Here is a 20,000-nt window from a genome sequence, read left to right on the forward strand (position 1 = left end):
ACACACACACACACACACACACACACACACACACACACACACACACACACACACACACACACACACACACACACACACACACACACACACACACACACACGGATTGTGAGGAGATTTTCACTGATTTTTTACAAAAAGGGATTTTGACAACAAGCGTTCTCCAGAATCCCTGACTCCACCTTTACGTTTTCTCTTGTATGAGTAATTAACCTTTCACCATCTGTCCACCCGTCTGAATTGCACCTTGTGAATAAATCGTGAGCAGCGGCAGCAGCCACTTTAACGTCACGCTGTTAAAAATGAAACAAACTTCACACACACACACTTGATTTAGACAAGTTTTAGAAGAAAGGAATGATAACATGTGACGAAAATACACAACAATAAATGTACTACTCAAGCCCCAACCTCAGCCATTTTTACCAGCATCCAATAAGGAAGTGACCACAACTGTAGTAACCCGGAAATGCCACTAGGGGGGTGGAAGCAGAAGACAGCCATCTCTCATTGACTCAGTTGTTAAACAGGCTGTTTTCAAAGTCTTATTAAACCTATTTACAGCCTGGGCCACAAAACCATTTTAGTCTGTATGTTTAGGTCATATCTCCATGACAACACTGAATTTTTTCGGACCACGCTAGTTTTTATTTTATCGGAGGTTAAAATGTATCGGCGCGATCTCTTGAGTGACAGCTCTCCGCCCGTTGTCCCTCACTTTGCCTCGGAGGTATACGTCAGCTATCTCCCTCCCCCCTCACAAAATGGTGACGCGCACAAACCAGGATTATTGGATGCCGTGTGAATAACTGAGGTCAGCCCGGAAGCTACATCCATATTATTTACTATCTATGGTACTACTGCAACAAACTGCTCCATTCCCCCTCTCACCAGGTTTGATCTTCTTGACGACGGGCTTGTGGTCGCGGTCCTTCATCTGCCTGATGTCCAGCAGCGTGTGGGGGTTCCCGTTGTGGGGCGGCCAGTAGTAAACAAAGACCCTGGAGCCCGAGCTGCCACAGTCCACCACGATGCCGTAGTTTAGGGCTGCGTTCAGGACGTCTGTGGCCTCCATAGACTCTGCCATGGACAGGTACCTGGACGGGGGAAATGTCCTTTGTTTACATAGCATACGATGGGTTTTAACAATGTTTCTTTGGGAGATTGTGAGGAGTAATACGCTGATTTGTACAGCAGAGATCCTATGTAGTATTAATGTGCAAACATTTTAGAAATCTGTTCATCCTAGCCTGAGAAAAGGCAGAAAAAGTGTTTTATATATCCTGTTATGATAAACAGGACAGCTGGGCCAAGGGAAGACCGAGGGAAGAAAAACCTCATTCATTATATTACAGTATAATAGCGATTCTATAATGATAGAACGCCGGTCTCGTATGGGTGAAGTATTCCTTTAAAAAGCATCCATTATAAAGTTGACTCATGTTGACTGTATGCTTTTTTAACCCAAATATTAATGTTTTCTTCAGTGCATATGATTGGCTGTTACGTGAACCAGAACACATTTTTAAAGTCTCTTGTAAACAGAGCTAGTCGTTATCAAATGTGTTTCTGAATCCAGACGGCACAGAGTGACTATGTGAGAGCGACTACAGGTGCTTTTCCTTTAGTAAACAAGGACAGGTAGAGATATGGAGATGACTCGTAAAGATTAAAGGTTCTCTTGTATCCTAAGAACGTTATGTACTCGTCAATATGTTGTGTTGGTGTGTGTAGTCTGTGGGGAAGCAAACCTCTGCACCTCACTGTGTTGGAGCTGTGTGAAACAATTCATATTCATGGCGTAGGGACGATGGTATGGACCAGTAACATCTATCAATATGACCTTTATGTTGACTTGTTGAAGTGTGTGCGTCTGTGCGGGCCCTGGTAGGTTCCCATGAGGGTCAGTTTAGGCTTTGAAAATGCTGCTACGTTATAATGAATTAAATTTGCATGAATAATACACTTTAACACGTTTTTAAAATTTCTAAATGTGGTTCAAACCAATGGCCAGGTTGCCTCTAAAGATCATGTTTGTACAGAGATGTGTTATATCACCAATGATCAGTGAATGTGTCTAAATGGTAAATGGACTTGACTTATATAGCGCTTTTTAGCCGATTTTTTCTCAGCCCCAAAGCGCTTTACAATTCTTACCACATTCACCCATTCGCGCACACACACACACACACACACACACACACACACACACACACACACACACACACACACACACACACACACACACACACACACACACACACACACACACACACACACACACACACACACACACACACACACACACACACACACACACACACACACACACACACACACACACACACACACACACACACACACACACACACACACACACACACCCACACCAAGTGTGTTGTTGTCTAAACTGACTTGTTGAAGTGTGTGCGTCTGTGCGAGTAGATAGAGCGCGTGCCATATTGGCTCCGGCCTTCGTTGCAGTGGTCGCAGGTTCCGACCCGTGGACCTTTACTGCAGGTAAACCCCCCCCCCCCCCCTCTCTCTCTCTCTGTCTCTCTGTCTCCCCATTTCAACTCTGTACTATCAAATAAAGCCTGGAAATGACAATAAAGAATAATCTCTAAAACTAATCTCTAAACTGACTTGTTGAAGTGTGTGCGTCTGCGCGGGGCCCACAGCTGTCTCTGGTACGTCCCATATGAGGCTCAGTTTAGGCTTTAAAAACACTGCTACGTTAATTAAAGAAGCATGAATAATACACTTTTAACATCTCTAAATTCAGATTCAAACCGATGGCAGTGAATGTGTGTTTTAAACTGACTTGTTGAAGTGTGTGCGTCTGTGCGGGCCCCACAGCTGTCTCTGGTAGGTTCCCATGAGGAGGAGCGCGGAGGTGATGAAGAGCAGCAGCAGCAGCAGCAGCCGCTGTCGGGACGCACAGCCCAGAGACAGCAGGGACACACTGCAGTACCAGGAGGCCGGCAGGCACGAGAACGAGATCCTATAGAGGGGGGGGAGGGGGGGGGGGACATTGAAATATTACTGAGTGTGTGTGTGTGTGTGTGTGTGTGTGTGATCGATCCACTACCTGTATGTACTGTGTGTGTCCACGTAGAGAAAAAAATCCAGTGTTAGTACACAGCCTAGGCTCTGTAAACGGGCATGCTGCTAGCTACGGTAGGCCCCCTTTGTTAACATACCCTTTGTTTGTATACCAGTTTACAAAGCTTTTTTTGTGCACAAAGTGTACAGACAGGTAGCAGATTGTGAAGAGATATTCACTGATTTGAAAAAAAATAAGAGATTTTGACAACAAGCCTTCTCCAGAATCACTGACTTCACCTTTAATCTCTCCCTATGGTGTTACATATTAACTACACAGTTGACGTTATGAAGCACCGTGCACTGAACAGCAGAGCTTTTATCAGTGTAAATTATTACCTGGCCATATGTCGACGTGGTTAAAAACAATCCAAGATGTCACAGTGGTCAGCTCATGGTGCCGGCAGTCTGATTAGGATCCTGGTCCACAGTGGAGACTCGTACTTCTGCCTGCACAGAAATAATTGAAAGAAATGTTTAAATAATAATAATAATATGAATTAATTGTATTTAATTGCGCTAAAAAGTACAAAAAAAATACATAAATTAAAAAAAGAACAAGACACATTTACACAGGTGGCGTGAAATGGATGATAGACAATGAGTAGACGGAATATAATGCCAGTTTAAAAAGATGTGTTATTTGAGATGGGACTTGAAAGTGGAAAAGGGTGTCAGAATTATACTGCTACTAGCCTAATACAATACTGCTAAACAGTGTTAATGTTTAGTGTTTATTTTACCATTGACACAGAGCATTTTAAGCTGCAGGTAAGTAGAAGCAGCAGAGTTACTACAGCTCAAGACCAGTTAGATTTAAGACTTTTTAAGAATGCAACTTGGAATGAAATCAAAGACCAATTTGACAAAGAAACAAAAACTGTTGAGAAAAAACGACATCGATTTTTGATTAAATCCTACCACTTCCCCATATCTTGTGATTGTTGAGACTTCTAAAAGATTATACATTTAAAAATATTATAATAGCCTATCAATCAATCAAGGCCTTATATTTTTTGATTGCCTTAAGGCTTATCCAATGTCTTTTAAGACTTCTTAAGGATCTACTCAGCAACCCTGGAAGAGTGAACCTGGCTTAATTCCCAGTTATATAATATAGGCAAACCATAGAAACCAGAATAGCTAGACAAAAATGGATGGAATATAGCCTACAACGCACACAGAGTGGCCTATGTTTTGTTTAGCCTATATTTTCCAAACTAGCAACAAGAGTTCCTACTAATATGATACAGTATGAGAGTTATCAAACACTGTAGCTGTACAAACGGAGTGTAGCCTGCTGCTATCCATATGTTATCACTCTGATACAACCGTCCGTAACCATGGACCGTAACCTACCTAAATGTGCCTGTCCAGCGCCATGACACTACAGTCCGACCCTGATATTAGTCGTCCTGTCGACAGAAACGGTGTTAAAATGTGTCCTCCTCTCGCTGTAGCTAGCCGGAGATTATTTTTTTTAAAGAGCCGAAAGATGAACAGACCGGAAAATCCAACTGACATCCGGTCCACCGGGTCGGCTACGTCATCAAAAAAGAGTAGAGAGCGTCCGCTGCGTTCAGGGGCTGGACGGAAAAGTCCGAAATAAGCCTTCGAATTCGATTTATTTAATTATTTATGTTTTGTTTTTTTTTGTTTTTTTTCTGGAACATCGTTATAAAAAACTAAGTGACATGAAGAACACCATAAACTCTAAGTTTGACTCTCAAACTCGGACTACAAGTGAATAGGGTAATACTTGTAATGTATAGATAGGCCTGTTATCATGACACTTTAACAGTTGATTACTTTAAATTAAAACGATATTTTTTTGCATTGCAATTTATTCAAACATTTTGAATAAATATGCAACTTTGGAAATATCAAACTACGTGTTTATTGTCTTTTAAATACAAAGTGGTCTTATATCTGTTACTACATGCTACTATTATTAGACCTATCTCTATTTATTTGGTTGTTTTTGCGTCTTTTTTCGTCTTTTAGGCCATCTTGAAATTAAAATTTTCTTAAGATGTTTTATTTTTTATGTATTTTCAACCCACATCAAGCACTTTGGATTTGCTCCATGTCTGAATGGTGCTAAATTGATAAAATTACCCTGCCTTGTCTACGTTTGCATCTCTTGAAAAATCACAAATCTAGAAGATGGATAACCAGGGTTAAAACATGTATTTAATTTTTACAACATATTATAGTCCAAAGCTTTTACAGAAAAGGTTTTGGAAACAGCCTTTATTTCGTTTCTATATAAAAACAAAATACTATGTAGGCCTACAGGTCTTAAAAATGAATTTTCTGCATATTTTTAAGAAGAAAATGTATCATAAATCAGACAGGGTTTGTTGTTATTCAGTAGCGTTATAATTGTTGCAGTTTCGTTTCATGACAGGGTTTCAAAACACTTCCCGCAAAAAACGTGACCTCCCGTTGTTACAAAATCGTTCACACACGTCACACTAAAATCCCGCCCACTTCAAATGCCCGCCTCTTTACAAGACCTTATTGGCCAATTAGAGGAGCCGCCAATGATTGACAGCTTTCCTTGTCCAATCAGCTTCAGTTCTTTGCGTGACTCACTGACAAACCCACCGAAGTCCCATCCGCTTTTGACTCCCGGTTTTCGGAACTCTGCACAGCTGTCTGCCGCTCAGAAGTAGCGACCCGCCAAGACTTTCCCCCGGTCCCCTGGCCTGGGACATCCACTTAAAAACCACCGGGAAGGCAGTTACACCAACGGGCGGCGGGTCGCTAAATCTGAACCGACTTCTAACTGACTTTGGAATGGAAGCCGAGGGGTTCATGTCACGGCGAGCGTCCGTGGACACATCGGGCGTAGTAGACAGCCGTGTTTCAGGCGCTGCAGCCGGGGCAGAGTTTCGATGGTTTGGCGGCAGGCTCCTGGATGCCACGGGGGGGTTATTCCTTGGGTCTCTTTCACCGAGAGTAGCGGGGGAACAGGACTATGCACCGGTGTCGCTCAGAGCAACGCCGGAGACCTCTTCCACGACCTTTGCGGAGCCCGAAATGGACTATGAAGGACTGCCTCAGGGGGCAGCGACCAGCACACACATGCTCGCAGGGTCCGTGGCTGGAATCATGGAGCACTGCGTCATGTATCCCATCGACTGTGTCAAGGTATATAAACAAAAGCAAAGATAGTAATGTTAAAATCCACTGTCACAGGCCCTGTTTATGTCACACTGCTGCTTATGTCACACTGCTGCTTGCGTAAAAGCTCTAGCTAATCTACTGTGTGTGTCTATGGAGCTAGTGAAGGCCGCAACACAAGCCTGCGCTAGGCTACATGCTAACGTGCAAACAGAGGTCAGCTGCTTCCATACGAACGTTATCTAAACTGGTGAAATGTTAAAACGCTATTGAACATTTAAAAATGTAAAATAATAAAAAAAAAATATCAAAAAACTAATTTAATTAAAATAAATTATTTAAAAATTATGAATATTTTATATAAAGGCGTATTTAAAGAGTTGTTTACATTTATCAGAGAAGACATTAGCATATTAGCTATACAAGCTATAAAAATATATATACACAGGATAACAAGGAACACTCAAACCATCTGAAACATCACAAAACAAACATAGAAAGCACAGGGACCAGCCTTTTATATATTATCTATTGAACCAGCACATGCAGGTGGGTGCTATTTATAGGCACATATGGGACAGAACACCAGTATGAATATGTGTATTTTTTAACAGTTTAAAGCATACAGTTAAAGACATATTACATAGGCCTAATGTAAAAAAGTGAACTTATAAGTTTTGTTAGAATTCCTAACAGATGTAAGCAGTTTGCTAAAACCTGGTACAATGCATCTCTCCTTTGGCTCTAAACAAGGGTAATGTTTATTTTGTACTCTGTCCCTGTTTAAATAAAGTTACATTAGGCTACATTACATTAAGACATTAACTAGTAACACACATTCTTGGGGAATATTGTATTAATATGCATAAAGAAGTGTGGGCAAGGGGTTTAGATAGCATCAGCAAACAGTGTCAAACAATGTTATAGGTTCAAGGTATAGAACGACCACTGGTTATGTAACCAAAGATATTTACACACAGCTATGAAAGCTGATTTTCATTGGCAGTCAGAGAGGGTTGTACATTAGATTGTAGAGACGAAATTGGGGTTTTTATGTTGAAAGTTCATTTTGAAGAGATAGAACAAGTAGATGATTAACAAGATGTGTGTGTGTGTGTGTGTGTGTGTGTGTGTGTGTGTGTGTGTGTGTGTGTGTGTGTGTGTGTGTGTGTGTGTGTGTGTGTGTGTGTGTGTGTGTGTGTGTGTGTGTGTGTGTGTGTGTGTGTGTGTGTGTGTGTGTGTGTGTGTGTGTGTGTGTGTGTGTGTGTGTGTGTGTGTGTGTGGTAACTTTAAACCAATATATATATAACATTAGTATTTTGATGACTACGCTTTTGGTGAGGATAACCAACTAAGGGAACTAAATAGTGATACTTTTTCTAATTTCCCCCCTCCTGTTAATGTTAATTTCCCCACATTAAGAGTCCTGCTTTGAACTCTTATGTGTTTTACTACTCTTCAGATAGTTGATATGACAGTGGTGTACGTAGGGTCCCTCTCTCTCCAACATATCTGACATTTGGACATAACTTCTCTGTGCTTCAGGTTACACATTACACGCCATAAAGACTACTTAGTACTAGTTTGGAGTTGCAATGAGGAACGTATGATTGGGCCTGAACAAGATCTGACATACACTGACTCTGACTCACTCATTCCAGACTTGGGAATTTAATCTCCCCAAACCCTAATGTCCAAACACCCCTCCACTTCAACACCAGTTTTTTTTGGGCATTTTCAAGCTTTATTTGACAGTACAGAGTTGAAATGGGGCGAGAGAGAGGGGGGGGATGACCTGCAGTAAAGGTCCACGGGTCGGATTTGAACCCGCGACCACTGCAACGAAGGCCGGAGCCGATATGATACACGCTCTATCCACTACGCCACCGGAGCACCCCGCCAGTTTTTTTTTTTTACAATATTTTTCCCAAAAGCTGTTGGACTTTCACTGTAAAACCTGTTTTCATCAAGGAGCCATTGTGTCGAATTAGAAATGACTTGTCTAAAATACATTAACATTTATTTATTTATTTATTTTATAAAGCACCTTTTCTTTACACTGTTACAAAGTGCGTACCAAGAAACAAAAGCAAAATACACTGAATTATGTGGGGCGCTCCGGTGGTGTAGTGGATAGAGCGTGTACCATATCGGCTCCGGCCTTCGTTGCAGTGGTCTCGGGTTCAAATCCGACCCGTGGACCTTTACTGCAGGTCATCCCCCCCTCTCTCTCTTTCTCTCTCTCTGTCTCCCCATTTCAACTCTGTACTGTATAATAAAGCTTGAAAATGCCAAAAAATTATCTATAAAAAAAAATGGTTTAATATTCCAGTGAGTGAGTGTATGTCAGATCTTGTTCAGGCCAAAGAAATGGTTCCTCGTTTGACACATAAGGATCTTTGTGTTGCTACTCCAAGCTAAAAACTAGTACTGTAGAGTCTGGGCGAGTTATGTTACCCATAAGAAGTGAAAGATCTTTTTGTGCTTTTCTGTTCCTCTCTCAGACCAGACAGACTGACCCTGCGTTCCAATCCTCATGACCTTTTAGATTTAGGATGTCCCAATACATGCACGTCAATTGTAGTATGCATAAAACATGAAATATATAAATGCCCCACTAACTCCAACAGCATTTTGGAGGATTCGTCTTTTATTCTTGACATTTCTCGACATAATGAAAAAAAAAAAAAAAAAATCTTCCTTATCTGATTTTTTTTTTCTGTTCTTTGGCCCTAAAACCCTTCTGTACTTTAGTATGTAGTGTAGTAAAAAGAAAGAGTATGTGATTTGGAACGCAGACATTGTTTCAGCCACACAGGAGGAGGATGTGTGTGTCTTTATTACGTCATGTTGTGGTTCAAAAATCTTTCCAGTACAAGGAAGTTTCTCATTTCTTAGACATCTTCCTCAATACCGAAAATTCTTGTTTTTCACAATCTTAGTTTCCCGTTCCTATCGTGTGTGTGTGTGTGTGTGTGTGTGTGTGTGTGTGTGTGTGTGTGTGTGTGTGTGTGTGTGTGTGTGTGTGTGTGTGTGTGTGTGTGTGTGTGTGTGTGTGTGTGTGTGTGTGTGTGTGTGTGTGTGTGTGTGTGTGTGTGTGTGTGTGTGTGTGTGTGTGTGTGTGTGTGTGTGTGTGTGTGTGTGTGTGTGTGTGTGTGTGTGTGTTCTCTCTCTATTTCCTCATTGCTGATTTTCCTCATAATTGTCTCATTAGAAAACTCGTGTGTGTGCTCTCTCTATTTCCTCATTGCTCGCAGCTCTTTAGAATAGAATCATGTAACCAAGAAGTGTGTTTCCTTGATCTGTGTTCAGATTACAGGGTTCAACATAACTTTTTTTTCCTACTGGCCCGCCGGGCCAGTGGATCTGAGTTTTACTGGCCCCTTGTATATTTTCACTGGCCCTGCACACACTTTTTTTTTCTTCATAATTTAGTGTCAATAATTATAATACCTGTATTAGAAAAATAAAGAAAGATAACCAGATCTAAAGGGAATATCTATACTGTAACAGTATAGATATTCCCTTTAGATTTGGTTATTTTTCTTTTAGTTAATTATATGAAATGTTGATATTGCTCATACACATAATATAAAACCAGGCAAACATATTGAATTAGAAGCCTACAACTGAAAGTATGTTGAAAGAGTCGGCCAGTATTTTAAAGTCCAGTAGTTTGAAGGTTGTTTTTATTCTTGAATTTGGGCAGTTTAATGAATAGTTCACCTGCAGAAGTCATGTTCAAACATAAAAAATAAATAAGAGATGAAGGTCTGATCATTCTTTGTGGTGTGGTAGGCTGTTTTTATTACTTTCTCTATATGCATTAGGGATGTGAATGTGTCGACCGAATGACCGGTTTTCCACTTTCGCTCAAGTTGACTTTAAAAATAGAATAGAAATCCGAAAATCAGTGGGTTATGCCGTTTTTTTAATGGGAGATTTCACCGTTTATGTGAGTTCACGTCTGGTCGTGAGCGCGCTGCAGGAGTGTCACTTCTCCATGAAGTGTCAGCTTCACATATAAGAGTCCGGTGTGGGACCATTTTTTCAAACTATTGATAAAAAACAATGCAGTGCAAAATATGCAGCATAAGTTAAACGCTCGTCTAAGACTATGACGTTAAATCACCTTAGAAACACACAATGCCTTCGTCCGATCACAGCAGCGTTTCACCGTGTGATCTCGCCAGCGAGTGAGCCGCCGCGCAGATGAACTGTGGTTTGTGGCTAAAATAATAACCGGGGATATTCTCCCCGTTAGCGATTTCAATGGGAAAGACTTCCGCGATCTGATTGAATGTCTCGAGCCTGAAAACACAGTGCCAAACTGCGCGAACTGTACAGTGAGCGGAGTCCCTCCGTTCGTTTCTGTCTACAACCGACACAATCACCGGAGACGCATTCACAGCGTTTAAATAACGCCTCTCATTTGTATTACCATTGGGGCTTGGATGCAAATATTGTAACATTACGGCGGCAGATAAAGGAAAAGCGCAGTTATCATTTTCTGCGCCTCAACCTCTGCTGTGGAAAGAAAGAAAGGGGGCAGAGTAAGTCGATTGATTTGTCGACTCGCAGGCGGACGGTAGGCAGCTCTGCCAACGGTGCCTGTCAAAACGCCCACGCATCGGTTGTCCACTGGCCTTTCATTAAAAAATATATTTTATATTAGGTTTATTATATTGAGTCTTAAATAAACACTGCTTTCATTACGACTCAGAACGCGCATTTCAATGAACCATGATGTAGTCTACAAAAAGATACTGAACTGTGATTGGCCAGTCACTGGCCCGGGCGGGACAGTGACTGGCCAATCAACTTGCCCTGCATATGATTTTACTGGCCCCGGGCCATCGGGCTATACGTTATGTCGAACCCTGAGATTGTAACTCAAGTCTGACATAATCCAAAATGTCCCGACCGCACCCTGCGTACACATCCCTACACAGAGAGCTTTAGCCATTCCATGTTAGCAAAAGGATTTTTTTTTCAGCTGGTGTTAAGTTGCTATTTACTCAAATGATTTAGTCCAAATTTACATAGGCCAGGATCAAAGTCAATGGGGGGGCGGGGCATTTTCAAGCTTTATTAGATAGTACAGGGTTGAAATGAGGAGAGAGAGAGAGGGGGGGGGGGGATGACCTGCAGTAAAGGTCCACGGGTCGGATTAGAACCCACAACCACCGCAAAGAGGCCTGAACCAATATGGTACATGGCACGCTCTATCCACTATGCCACCAGGAAACACACTTTTAACACATTGCAACAAGAAGTATTAAGCTTAATAAATGAATGATGTACAGGTGTCACTCACACAAACACAGCCAAACATTAGAGAGAAACAGGTATCCATCTTAGAAAACAAACTTACTTATCTACCGACTTACTTTTCTTTCATCTAGCATTTGTACATAACATGCATTTTACTCCCTTTGCTTTTAAATTTGACTTTTTATCCGTTACACACTTTAACTGTTTTGTAAAGTGCTCTTTAAATAAAGTTTATTGTTATTATTATTTAAAACTTGTCAGGGAATGAATTCTTTTTTCTTAGGTCTACGAGGAAATAGATATGAAATGGCGCCTGTTGAAAGTGACACGGGTTGCGTTCGGAATCGCAATCTTTCTACTATATAGTATGTAGAAAAAAGATTTAGGATGTCCCGATTCTTGTGGCCAGATTTAGGATGGTTAGAAGTACCCGGATGTCCTACTTCATGCGGCCAAGATTGTTAGTGTTGAAAAGTGCATCCTATTTGGGCGATTCTGACCCACAATCCAGTGCGCACGTGAAGTGACGTAACATCGACGAAGCCTCCATATGAAAACAAACGGGGATGCGACGGATATAAAAGCAAGAGGCAAGATCAAGGCGCAATGTTATGATGAAATAAGAGAGTAAAGTATGTCCCAATAGTATGCCTACTGCATCCTAACTAGATTATTTTTATCGTCGGATGTAGTATGTAGAATAGAAAAAAGAAAGGGTATGCGATTCGGAACGCAGCCAGGGTTTTTTCAGGGATTTTGTTTCCTTGTATAATACTCGGTCTGTTTGAATGTTGCCGAAGCACAATGTAACACAGCTTTATTTTTAACCCCGAGCATGTCGTGAATAGCATCCGAAACAAACGAATCGTTCAGAATAAATGACACTTCTTATTTCAGGCTAGATTGACGGGTGAAGAAATACCAGAGGAATAATGTTAAAGAGAAAGTTCACAGTGGAGACATAGCTCTGTGTGGATATACTAGATATTAACAGTCTTACTCCATAAATCCAATCAACGTAAGATGCATTAGTTACTAAGAAAGGACAGAGCCATTAGAAGCTGTCAGGGATCAATTGTTTTATTAGCAGAGATAGTGTCTGTCGTTATACACACAGACCATCCAGTGTTGAAAGACCTACCTCACCGGTGGAAATATGAAGGTGTATTGAGCTCTGAGATCCTATGTAGTATAAATGTGCAGAAAAGGCGGAAAGAGTGTTTTATGGTCTCACTGTCTAACCCTACAGTTTGCCCATGTGTGACATCACCACTACACCATGAGCCTTACTTTAAAGCAGGCTGTCAAAAGAGGCTCATCCCAAATGGGGTTCATTTAGGTACATTTCTACCCAAAAATGCTGTACATGGCATGGGCACACTAACTCTCTATCAGCCAAAAAAAATTCTATGCGGGTAAACACACTGCCCTTTGCATTACGTCACACCACATGCCAATGACTCCATCTTCATCTCCCTTTGAGAGGTTCTATGTGTGACTGGCGGCCTTGTGGTATTAATGTCATGAAGACTGCAGCTTTAAAATAGCACAAGTCATTCTGTTTGCGTTCAAACTCCAACTGCTGTGCTTTCCCAGAGTCCAAACAGCCTTATCTCATGCTGCTCATCCAAACAGAGGATGGTGGAAAAGTATTCTCCGTTTCATAAGACTACTCGTATTAAAATGTAACGATTTTTAAAAAGAGAACAGTCTAAGTCTAAACAGTGAAACCAGTGTTGAACATAGGCAGTGGACAAGATGACGATCAGCTTTTTTCTCCCCTGCTCACAGCGTTCTCTCTCCCAGCACATAAAAACGGCTTAAAAAAACCGCTCAGTGGACACACTCCCGTCCCGAGCGCACAGCCAGCGTTTAACGTCTGAAAAAGGCGTTAGTTGGACACGGGGCCTTAAGGTTCTTTAGTTTCTGACCATATTTCAACATCCGTAAAGTAAAGTCGACCTTTCACCGTGTATTCCTGTTTGCTTCTGCTCCATTCCCCTTTTGTTGCAATACTGGTCAAACGTTTTAGTTTTTAGAACGCCTACAAGTTTTTTTATTGCAATTTACTAATTTTGATATCTTAATGTACTCTGGTAAAAAGAAAATCTATCTACTCTTTTCATCTAATCTAACAATAACAGCAGTCTACTATTTCCTGCAGGTCAGTTTTGTCCGTATAATGTTTCAGAGGCTGGTAGGCTAGTAACACAGTCTGTTCCAACACTACTTTCATACAGACAGGGGGTTTGGAAGTCTTCCACCAAAGTTGGGAAACATGTACCAATATTTGCATCAACTTCCAAGGCTTCATTTTGTTGTGAGCCAATTATTTGATCCCTGATAAAGGCCTTTTGGAGAACTCTGAAATTTGGAGATAAGTTTACAACTTACCTCCATTTTTTTTTTAACCAATTTCAGTTTATTAAAAAAAATCCGATATAACTATTAGATTGTGGCTGTGAATAACCCATCAGAGTAGACTACAGACTAGTTCTCTCACTGAATATAGTACAGTGTAACTTTGTGTTGCTCACTATCACCTGATCCTGTTTTTGGCCTGAACTCTCTCTCCCTCTCTCTCTGTCTCTCTCTCTCTCTCTCTGTCTCTCTCTCTCTCTCTCTCTCTCCGTCCCTCTCTCTCTCTCTCTGTCTCGTCTCCAAAAAAAACTAAGCAGAAACAAAAAAGCTTTCTACCAGAATATAATTGACTGTAGATGACTAGGCACATTCCATTAGAGTTTCCACTTCCCAGAAGTGTGTGTGTGTGTGTGTGTGTGTGTGTGTGTGTGTGTGTGTGTGTGTGTGTGTGTGTGTGTGTGTGTGTGTGTGTGTGTGTGTGTGTGTGTGTGTGTGTGTGTGTGTGTGTGTGTGTGTGTGTGTGTGTGTGTGTGTGTGTGTGTGTGTGTGTGTGTGTGTGTGTGAGAGCCTGAAGGAGCCATGGTGCTCCCTCTCCTAGCTGTAAATATTTACCCTGAGGAAAGGGTGAAGTCTCGGGGCAATTCCCTTATTGCATGTTACATAAAGTTTGAGGATTGCGACATCTTGGTGCCGTGCATTGGATTTTTTTCTTTTCTTTGCTCACTCATACACATGGCAACAGAGGAGTGTTGTTATCTTATTATAAAGATTATTCTTTTTTTTAAGGTATTTTCAACTTTTTCTATTGGACAGTTGAAGAGGTACTGAGTGATATAGGGAGATAGAGATGGAGAGAGATAGAGAGGGGGGGGATGACATGCAGTGATTTATATTTGAACCACTTCCTGTCTATCATTCACTCATTGGTGGTTTGTGGTTAGTGACTAGAATGCAGACAGACGTTTTTTGTAGTGAAAAGTTTGCATCTGTATTGGTTGAATTAAAGTGTGTGTGCGTGCGTGCGTGCGTGCGTGCGGTCACTAAGATCCTTGCTAGCTATACAATCTAAAGTATGACAAAACCCCCTGTTGACTTATCAATGAGAATATCCTGGATCAACATCATCAAATTGTATATTTCTCTCTGTGCCCCTCTCAGACCCGTATGCAGAGCCTCCAGCCCGAGCCCGCAGCGCGTTACAGGAACGTAATGGACGCCCTGAGACAGATCGTACGGACGGAGGGCGTGTGGCGGCCCATCAGAGGAGTCAACGTGCTCGCTGTGGGGGCCGGACCCGCGCACGCACTCTACTTCGCCTGCTACGAGAAGATCAAGTTCTCTCTCAGCGACGCCATACACCCGGGAGCCAACAGCCACTTTGCTAATGGTGAGACAGGCAGACAGACAGACAGACACACACACACACACACACACACACACACACACACACACACACACACACACACACACGTGGGAGGGAGTAAGCTCGATCTTCTTGCATTGGCTTTAACTTTTATCTTCTATCTGTTGTTGTGTAGGAGTGGCGGGCTGCATGGCCACTGTGCTGCACGACGCCATCATGAACCCAGCTGAAGGTAATACACACACACACACACACACACACACACACTTGTACAGCTATACTTGTGAGGACACTCATTGACATAATGCATTCCCTAGCCCCTTACACTAACCATCACCTAAACCTAATTCTATCCTGAACCTTTGAACCTAGTGCTGTAAGCTAACTTCCTGTCAGTTACTGCAGTTAGCGGTCCCCTCGCTCGTCCCTACGTCACCACATTAATGCACTGCGGTCTTCAAACAGCGAGTTATCTAGCATCATCTCAGATCCATAAGTGTGATAAAACATGATTAAAAACCATCAAAACAGACATTGGGAAGGATTTTTACCTGCTCCGCCATTGTAGGCGCATAAACATTCACCCATCTGTCGCTCTGGCGTGCACCGGCAGTGAGACCATGGGTGTCGGTTTGTAGCGTTCTCTCTTGTGATTGGATATTATTTGCCGATTACATGCAAAGCAGCTGACTGAGAGATCGGCTTTATGAAACGCGCACATTATGTAAGTGATCACTGTATGAATAAAGAGCGATTCAACACTTATATTAACATAAATAAACCGCTTACTTCACCTTTAACCCTCAAACAGCGTTTTAAAGGCCTGTCCGTTCTAAAACTTGAATTGGTCCTTTAAAAAATAGTCACACACTCACACACACGTCACACATTTATAGAAAATCTGTGACGGTGCTGTTCTCCCATCAGGCCACTTGGTGGAGCTACAGACTCAGTCTTGTTACTGGAAAGCTTTACCATGGAAGAGGGAACAGTGGCGGTTATTACAGCATTCGGCTTTAAGTTATTCTGCCAATTTGTCTTTGATTCATGTTAATTTGTTGCATATTTGAACTTTTCACTAAACCTCACTCTGTTATTTCTCGTGTTTTTCATTCTTAATTCCCTCTCCTCCCCCCCGTTCTCCTCCAGTTGAGACCTATGTTTTTAAATGTTTAACTGTTTATGTTATATGTAATGTTGTGTGTATGTGATCATTATAAACTACACTAAACAGGGACCACAATGGAAATAAGCCTTTGTGCTTGTTTGTGTTATCCCTGCTGGCTATTTATGTATTTTAATACAGAGTGCTGTTCATATTTTATATCAAATGGTCAAATACAATCAATCAATAAAATTAAAAAAACTAAAACTAAACTGTAATTTTCCTTGTGTTATTCCTTTCCTGATTGCAGATGTGAAGCAGCGAATGCATTTTAAAAATACAGCTTCCCCAAATAAAATTCAAATGTCATTCCTATATACTGACCTTGCTTTTATTTCTCTTTTTTTTTCCTAAACCCCCCCGCCCCCCTCCCTCCTCTTTCTCCCCCAGTTGTGAAGCAGCGAATGCAGATGTTTAACTCCCCGTACCGCGGCACGTTGGACTGCATGGGTTCCCTGTTGAGGCAGGAGGGCCCGGCCGCCTTCTACCGCAGCTACACCACCCAGCTGACCATGAACGTGCCCTTCCAAGCGCTTCACTTCATGACCTACGAATACCTCCAGGAGCTGCTCAACCCGCACAGACAGTACAACCCCACCTCGCATGTCCTTTCTGGGGCTTTAGCCGGAGCGATAGCCGCCTCCGTCACCACCCCCCTGGATGTGTGCAAAACCCTCCTCAACACGCAAGAGGCTCAGGCTATACATGTGATCCAAGCCCAGGCAGCCACCACTACTGGGGCCGCCGTCGGAGCAGCTACAGCGGCCGGTGGTAGTCGCCATATTTCGGGCTTGGGCGAGGCCTTTCGGACAGTGTACAGGATGGGAGGGACGCCCGCTTTCTTCAAAGGAGTCCAGGCTAGAGTTATCTATCAGATGCCCTCCACGGCTATCAGCTGGTCCGTCTACGAGTTCTTCAAATACATCATCACTAAGCGCCAGCACGAGAAACGGTTGCGTGGAGACAGGGACGCAGACAAATAGAAAATGAACAACAACAGAAAGTTGTAGGATTGGGTCTCGGCAATTAGGATTATTGCACAATACTGATCAACGGTATCGGTATTGATTTCTTATTAAAGGCATAGTTCAACATTTTTTACTGTTTGCCTCGGTCTCCGGCTCAAGAAAAAACACACACACACACACTGTAACACACACACACACACTGTAACACACACACACTGTAACATGCATACACGCACACACTAACACACACACACACACACACACTGTAACACATACACACACACACACACACACTGTAACACACACACACACATACACACACACACACACACACGTCATTTTAGGATCGAATATTTACTGATGTATTTGATTTTAAAATGACATAAAGTGTAAAAATATAGAGCGCAACATAACGTGGTGAATACAAACACACACATGATGTTTGTAAAGTTTATCTTTTGACCTGCTGCTCTGCTCCACTTAACTACCAGTGTTTGAGCTAAGCTAACCTGGATCAGCGAACACACACACTCACTCACTCACTCACTCACTCACTCACTCACTCACTCACTCACTCACTCACTCACTCACTCACTCACTCACTCACTCACTCACTCACTCACTCACTCACTCACTCACTCACTCACTCACTCACTCACTCACTCACTCACTCACTCACTCACTCACTCACACACACACACACACACATTTACAGGAACGGTTTCTGTCACCCATTTCTTGAGCTGGAAAGCGAGGCAAAAAGCCGAAAATTATGAATTATTAATGTTGAATTATTCCCTTAACATCTAAAAAGGTTTGAAATGCTCCAGAATTTTCAGATTCTTTCTGAGCAATAGGTCAACTTTTATTTGGTTTACTGAGATGCGTTAAAACCCGGTTCGATGTCTGATGTAGTTGAAAGCAGGCGAGGAGAAACACGCACATCTAGGAGACGACTTGAATGCTTTAGTTATTAGATGATGGGTTTGGGCTAAATGTTTTATTCATACCCATCTGTAAAGAAAAGGGCCTTAAAATCCTTGTTCCCTTAACCCACCTTACTAAATCTCTCTATCGTCTATTTTTCATTTTAGCGTTCAATTTGGCAAACTCCCTCTATTAGCATTCAAAAAGCAAATTATTTATGGACTATGGACACATTATTTGAAGCCCCCTAGAGTAAAAGGTAAAATCATATGAGGCCGTTTTGAATAAAGAAATGTTCACTCTTCCCCCTGAACCCCCGACAGAAAGAGCAGTTTGTCAGTGTTAAGATTTTTTTTGGCCTTAAACTCAAACACAATGGATTAAAAAATTATATATGAATTTTGTTTGGGGGTGTTAACATTCACATCCAAGCAACTGTGTAGAAAATATATTATATTTTACACACACACACACACACACACACACACACACACACACACACACACACACACACACACACACACACACACACACACACACACACACCAACAGAATAAAAAGGAATACAAGTCTGATACCCTGATACAGCATTAATACAATTTAAAAACTCTAAATTCAACACCTAAACCTCATAGTTACAATCCTTCTGTTTCAACAATGAGGGCAAAAACTAAAATGGATTCCTTAAAAAGTGCACTGCTATGCGCGGTTAACAATCCCCCCCCCCCCCCCCCCACACACACACACACACACACTTAGCAGCTTTGTCTTTTTCCTTGTTAGGCCTTTGACATTGAAACAAGATGCCCAGATGAAGTAGTAACATTACTTCTACCCACGCCTTCAGTTAGCCGCAATACATCGACGCACAAATACAAAGAGATCCTTTGATAGAGATGTTACGTTGTCTTTTCAAGCCATAAAACAGGAGCGAATTGTACATAAAAATATATATATATAGATAAATATATATAAATATGGACAAATATAGATGAATCCAGGCTCTCTCTAACAAGCTAAGTTTTTTGAACTAACATTGTATGTAAAAATTATACTGTAAAAGACTGTCGCTGATACAATTTAAAAATGTTTTGTCGAAGGTGCACAAAATTGCCATGGGGGAAGTAGTGGAGCAGATAAGTGCTGCCATCTTTCAATTTGTGATTAAAACTGGCAAGAGCAGTCTCCATGGGTCACTTGACAAGAACATTGAGACAAAAAATAGAGAAAGAAAATGTTTTTTTTATTTTTATTTTTATTTTTTATTTAACCTTTATTTCACCAGGAAGGTCCCATTGAGTTACAGTAACTCTTCTCACAGGGAGTCCTGGCCAAGACAGGCAGCAGAAAAGAAGTTGCAGAATTTGCACAAGGCCACACACACACACACACACAAACAAGTACACCACAATTGACACTATAATGCTAAAATTTAATGGGAAAAACTCAATACATTTCTATGAGAAATTTTCAAATTCACAATTTCAAATGTCTCGGCACAATTTTCCTGTCAAGTGTCACCATGGAGACTCATGCTCTGGCCAATTTTCACTCTTGTGTCATCAACTGAAAGATTCTGATGAAGATAAGGACTTAGCCGCTCCACTAAAGGCAGCAAACAACGGTAAAAATAACCTGGATTATTAAAAAATTCAGTAAACGTGAGAGAGGGAGAGAGAAAAAGTATTTAAAAAAAGTTGTGGGAAAGTTC

General features: G+C 41.6%; 2 protein-coding genes across 2 annotated transcripts in view; one reads left to right on the forward strand and one right to left on the reverse strand.

Annotated features, from left to right (window-relative positions):
• The window catches only part of LOC307252092 (ectonucleoside triphosphate diphosphohydrolase 7-like), a gene marked incomplete at its 3' end in the record, with an annotated part of 17,808 nt that extends 13,210 nt beyond the window's left edge, over positions 1-4,598 (reverse strand). The window contains exons 1-4 of the mRNA XM_080029660.1: positions 4,462-4,598; positions 3,442-3,552; positions 2,822-3,001; positions 889-1,094 (exon numbers count right to left, since the gene is read on the reverse strand). Of these exons, the coding sequence (XP_079885786.1) occupies positions 889-1,094; positions 2,822-3,001; positions 3,442-3,449 (394 nt within the window). The 5' untranslated portion in view covers positions 3,450-3,552; positions 4,462-4,598. The remainder of the gene's footprint in view (positions 1-888; positions 1,095-2,821; positions 3,002-3,441; positions 3,553-4,461) is intronic.
• A 1,188-nt stretch (positions 4,599-5,786) lies between these two features.
• LOC307251821 (mitoferrin-2-like) overlaps positions 5,787-20,000 on the forward strand; it is a 14,411-nt gene continuing 197 nt past the window's right edge. Inside the window, exons 1-4 of the mRNA XM_080029241.1 lie at positions 5,787-6,258; positions 15,025-15,253; positions 15,405-15,461; positions 16,785-20,000. The exon at positions 16,785-20,000 is cut by the window's right edge and continues 197 nt beyond it. Of these exons, the coding sequence (XP_079885367.1) occupies positions 5,905-6,258; positions 15,025-15,253; positions 15,405-15,461; positions 16,785-17,377 (1,233 nt within the window). The 5' untranslated portion in view covers positions 5,787-5,904 and the 3' untranslated portion in view covers positions 17,378-20,000. The remainder of the gene's footprint in view (positions 6,259-15,024; positions 15,254-15,404; positions 15,462-16,784) is intronic.

This window comes from Ammodytes marinus (assembly GCF_949987685.1).
Source record: "Ammodytes marinus genome assembly, chromosome: 6".
Lineage (NCBI taxonomy): Eukaryota > Metazoa > Chordata > Actinopteri > Uranoscopiformes > Ammodytidae > Ammodytes > Ammodytes marinus.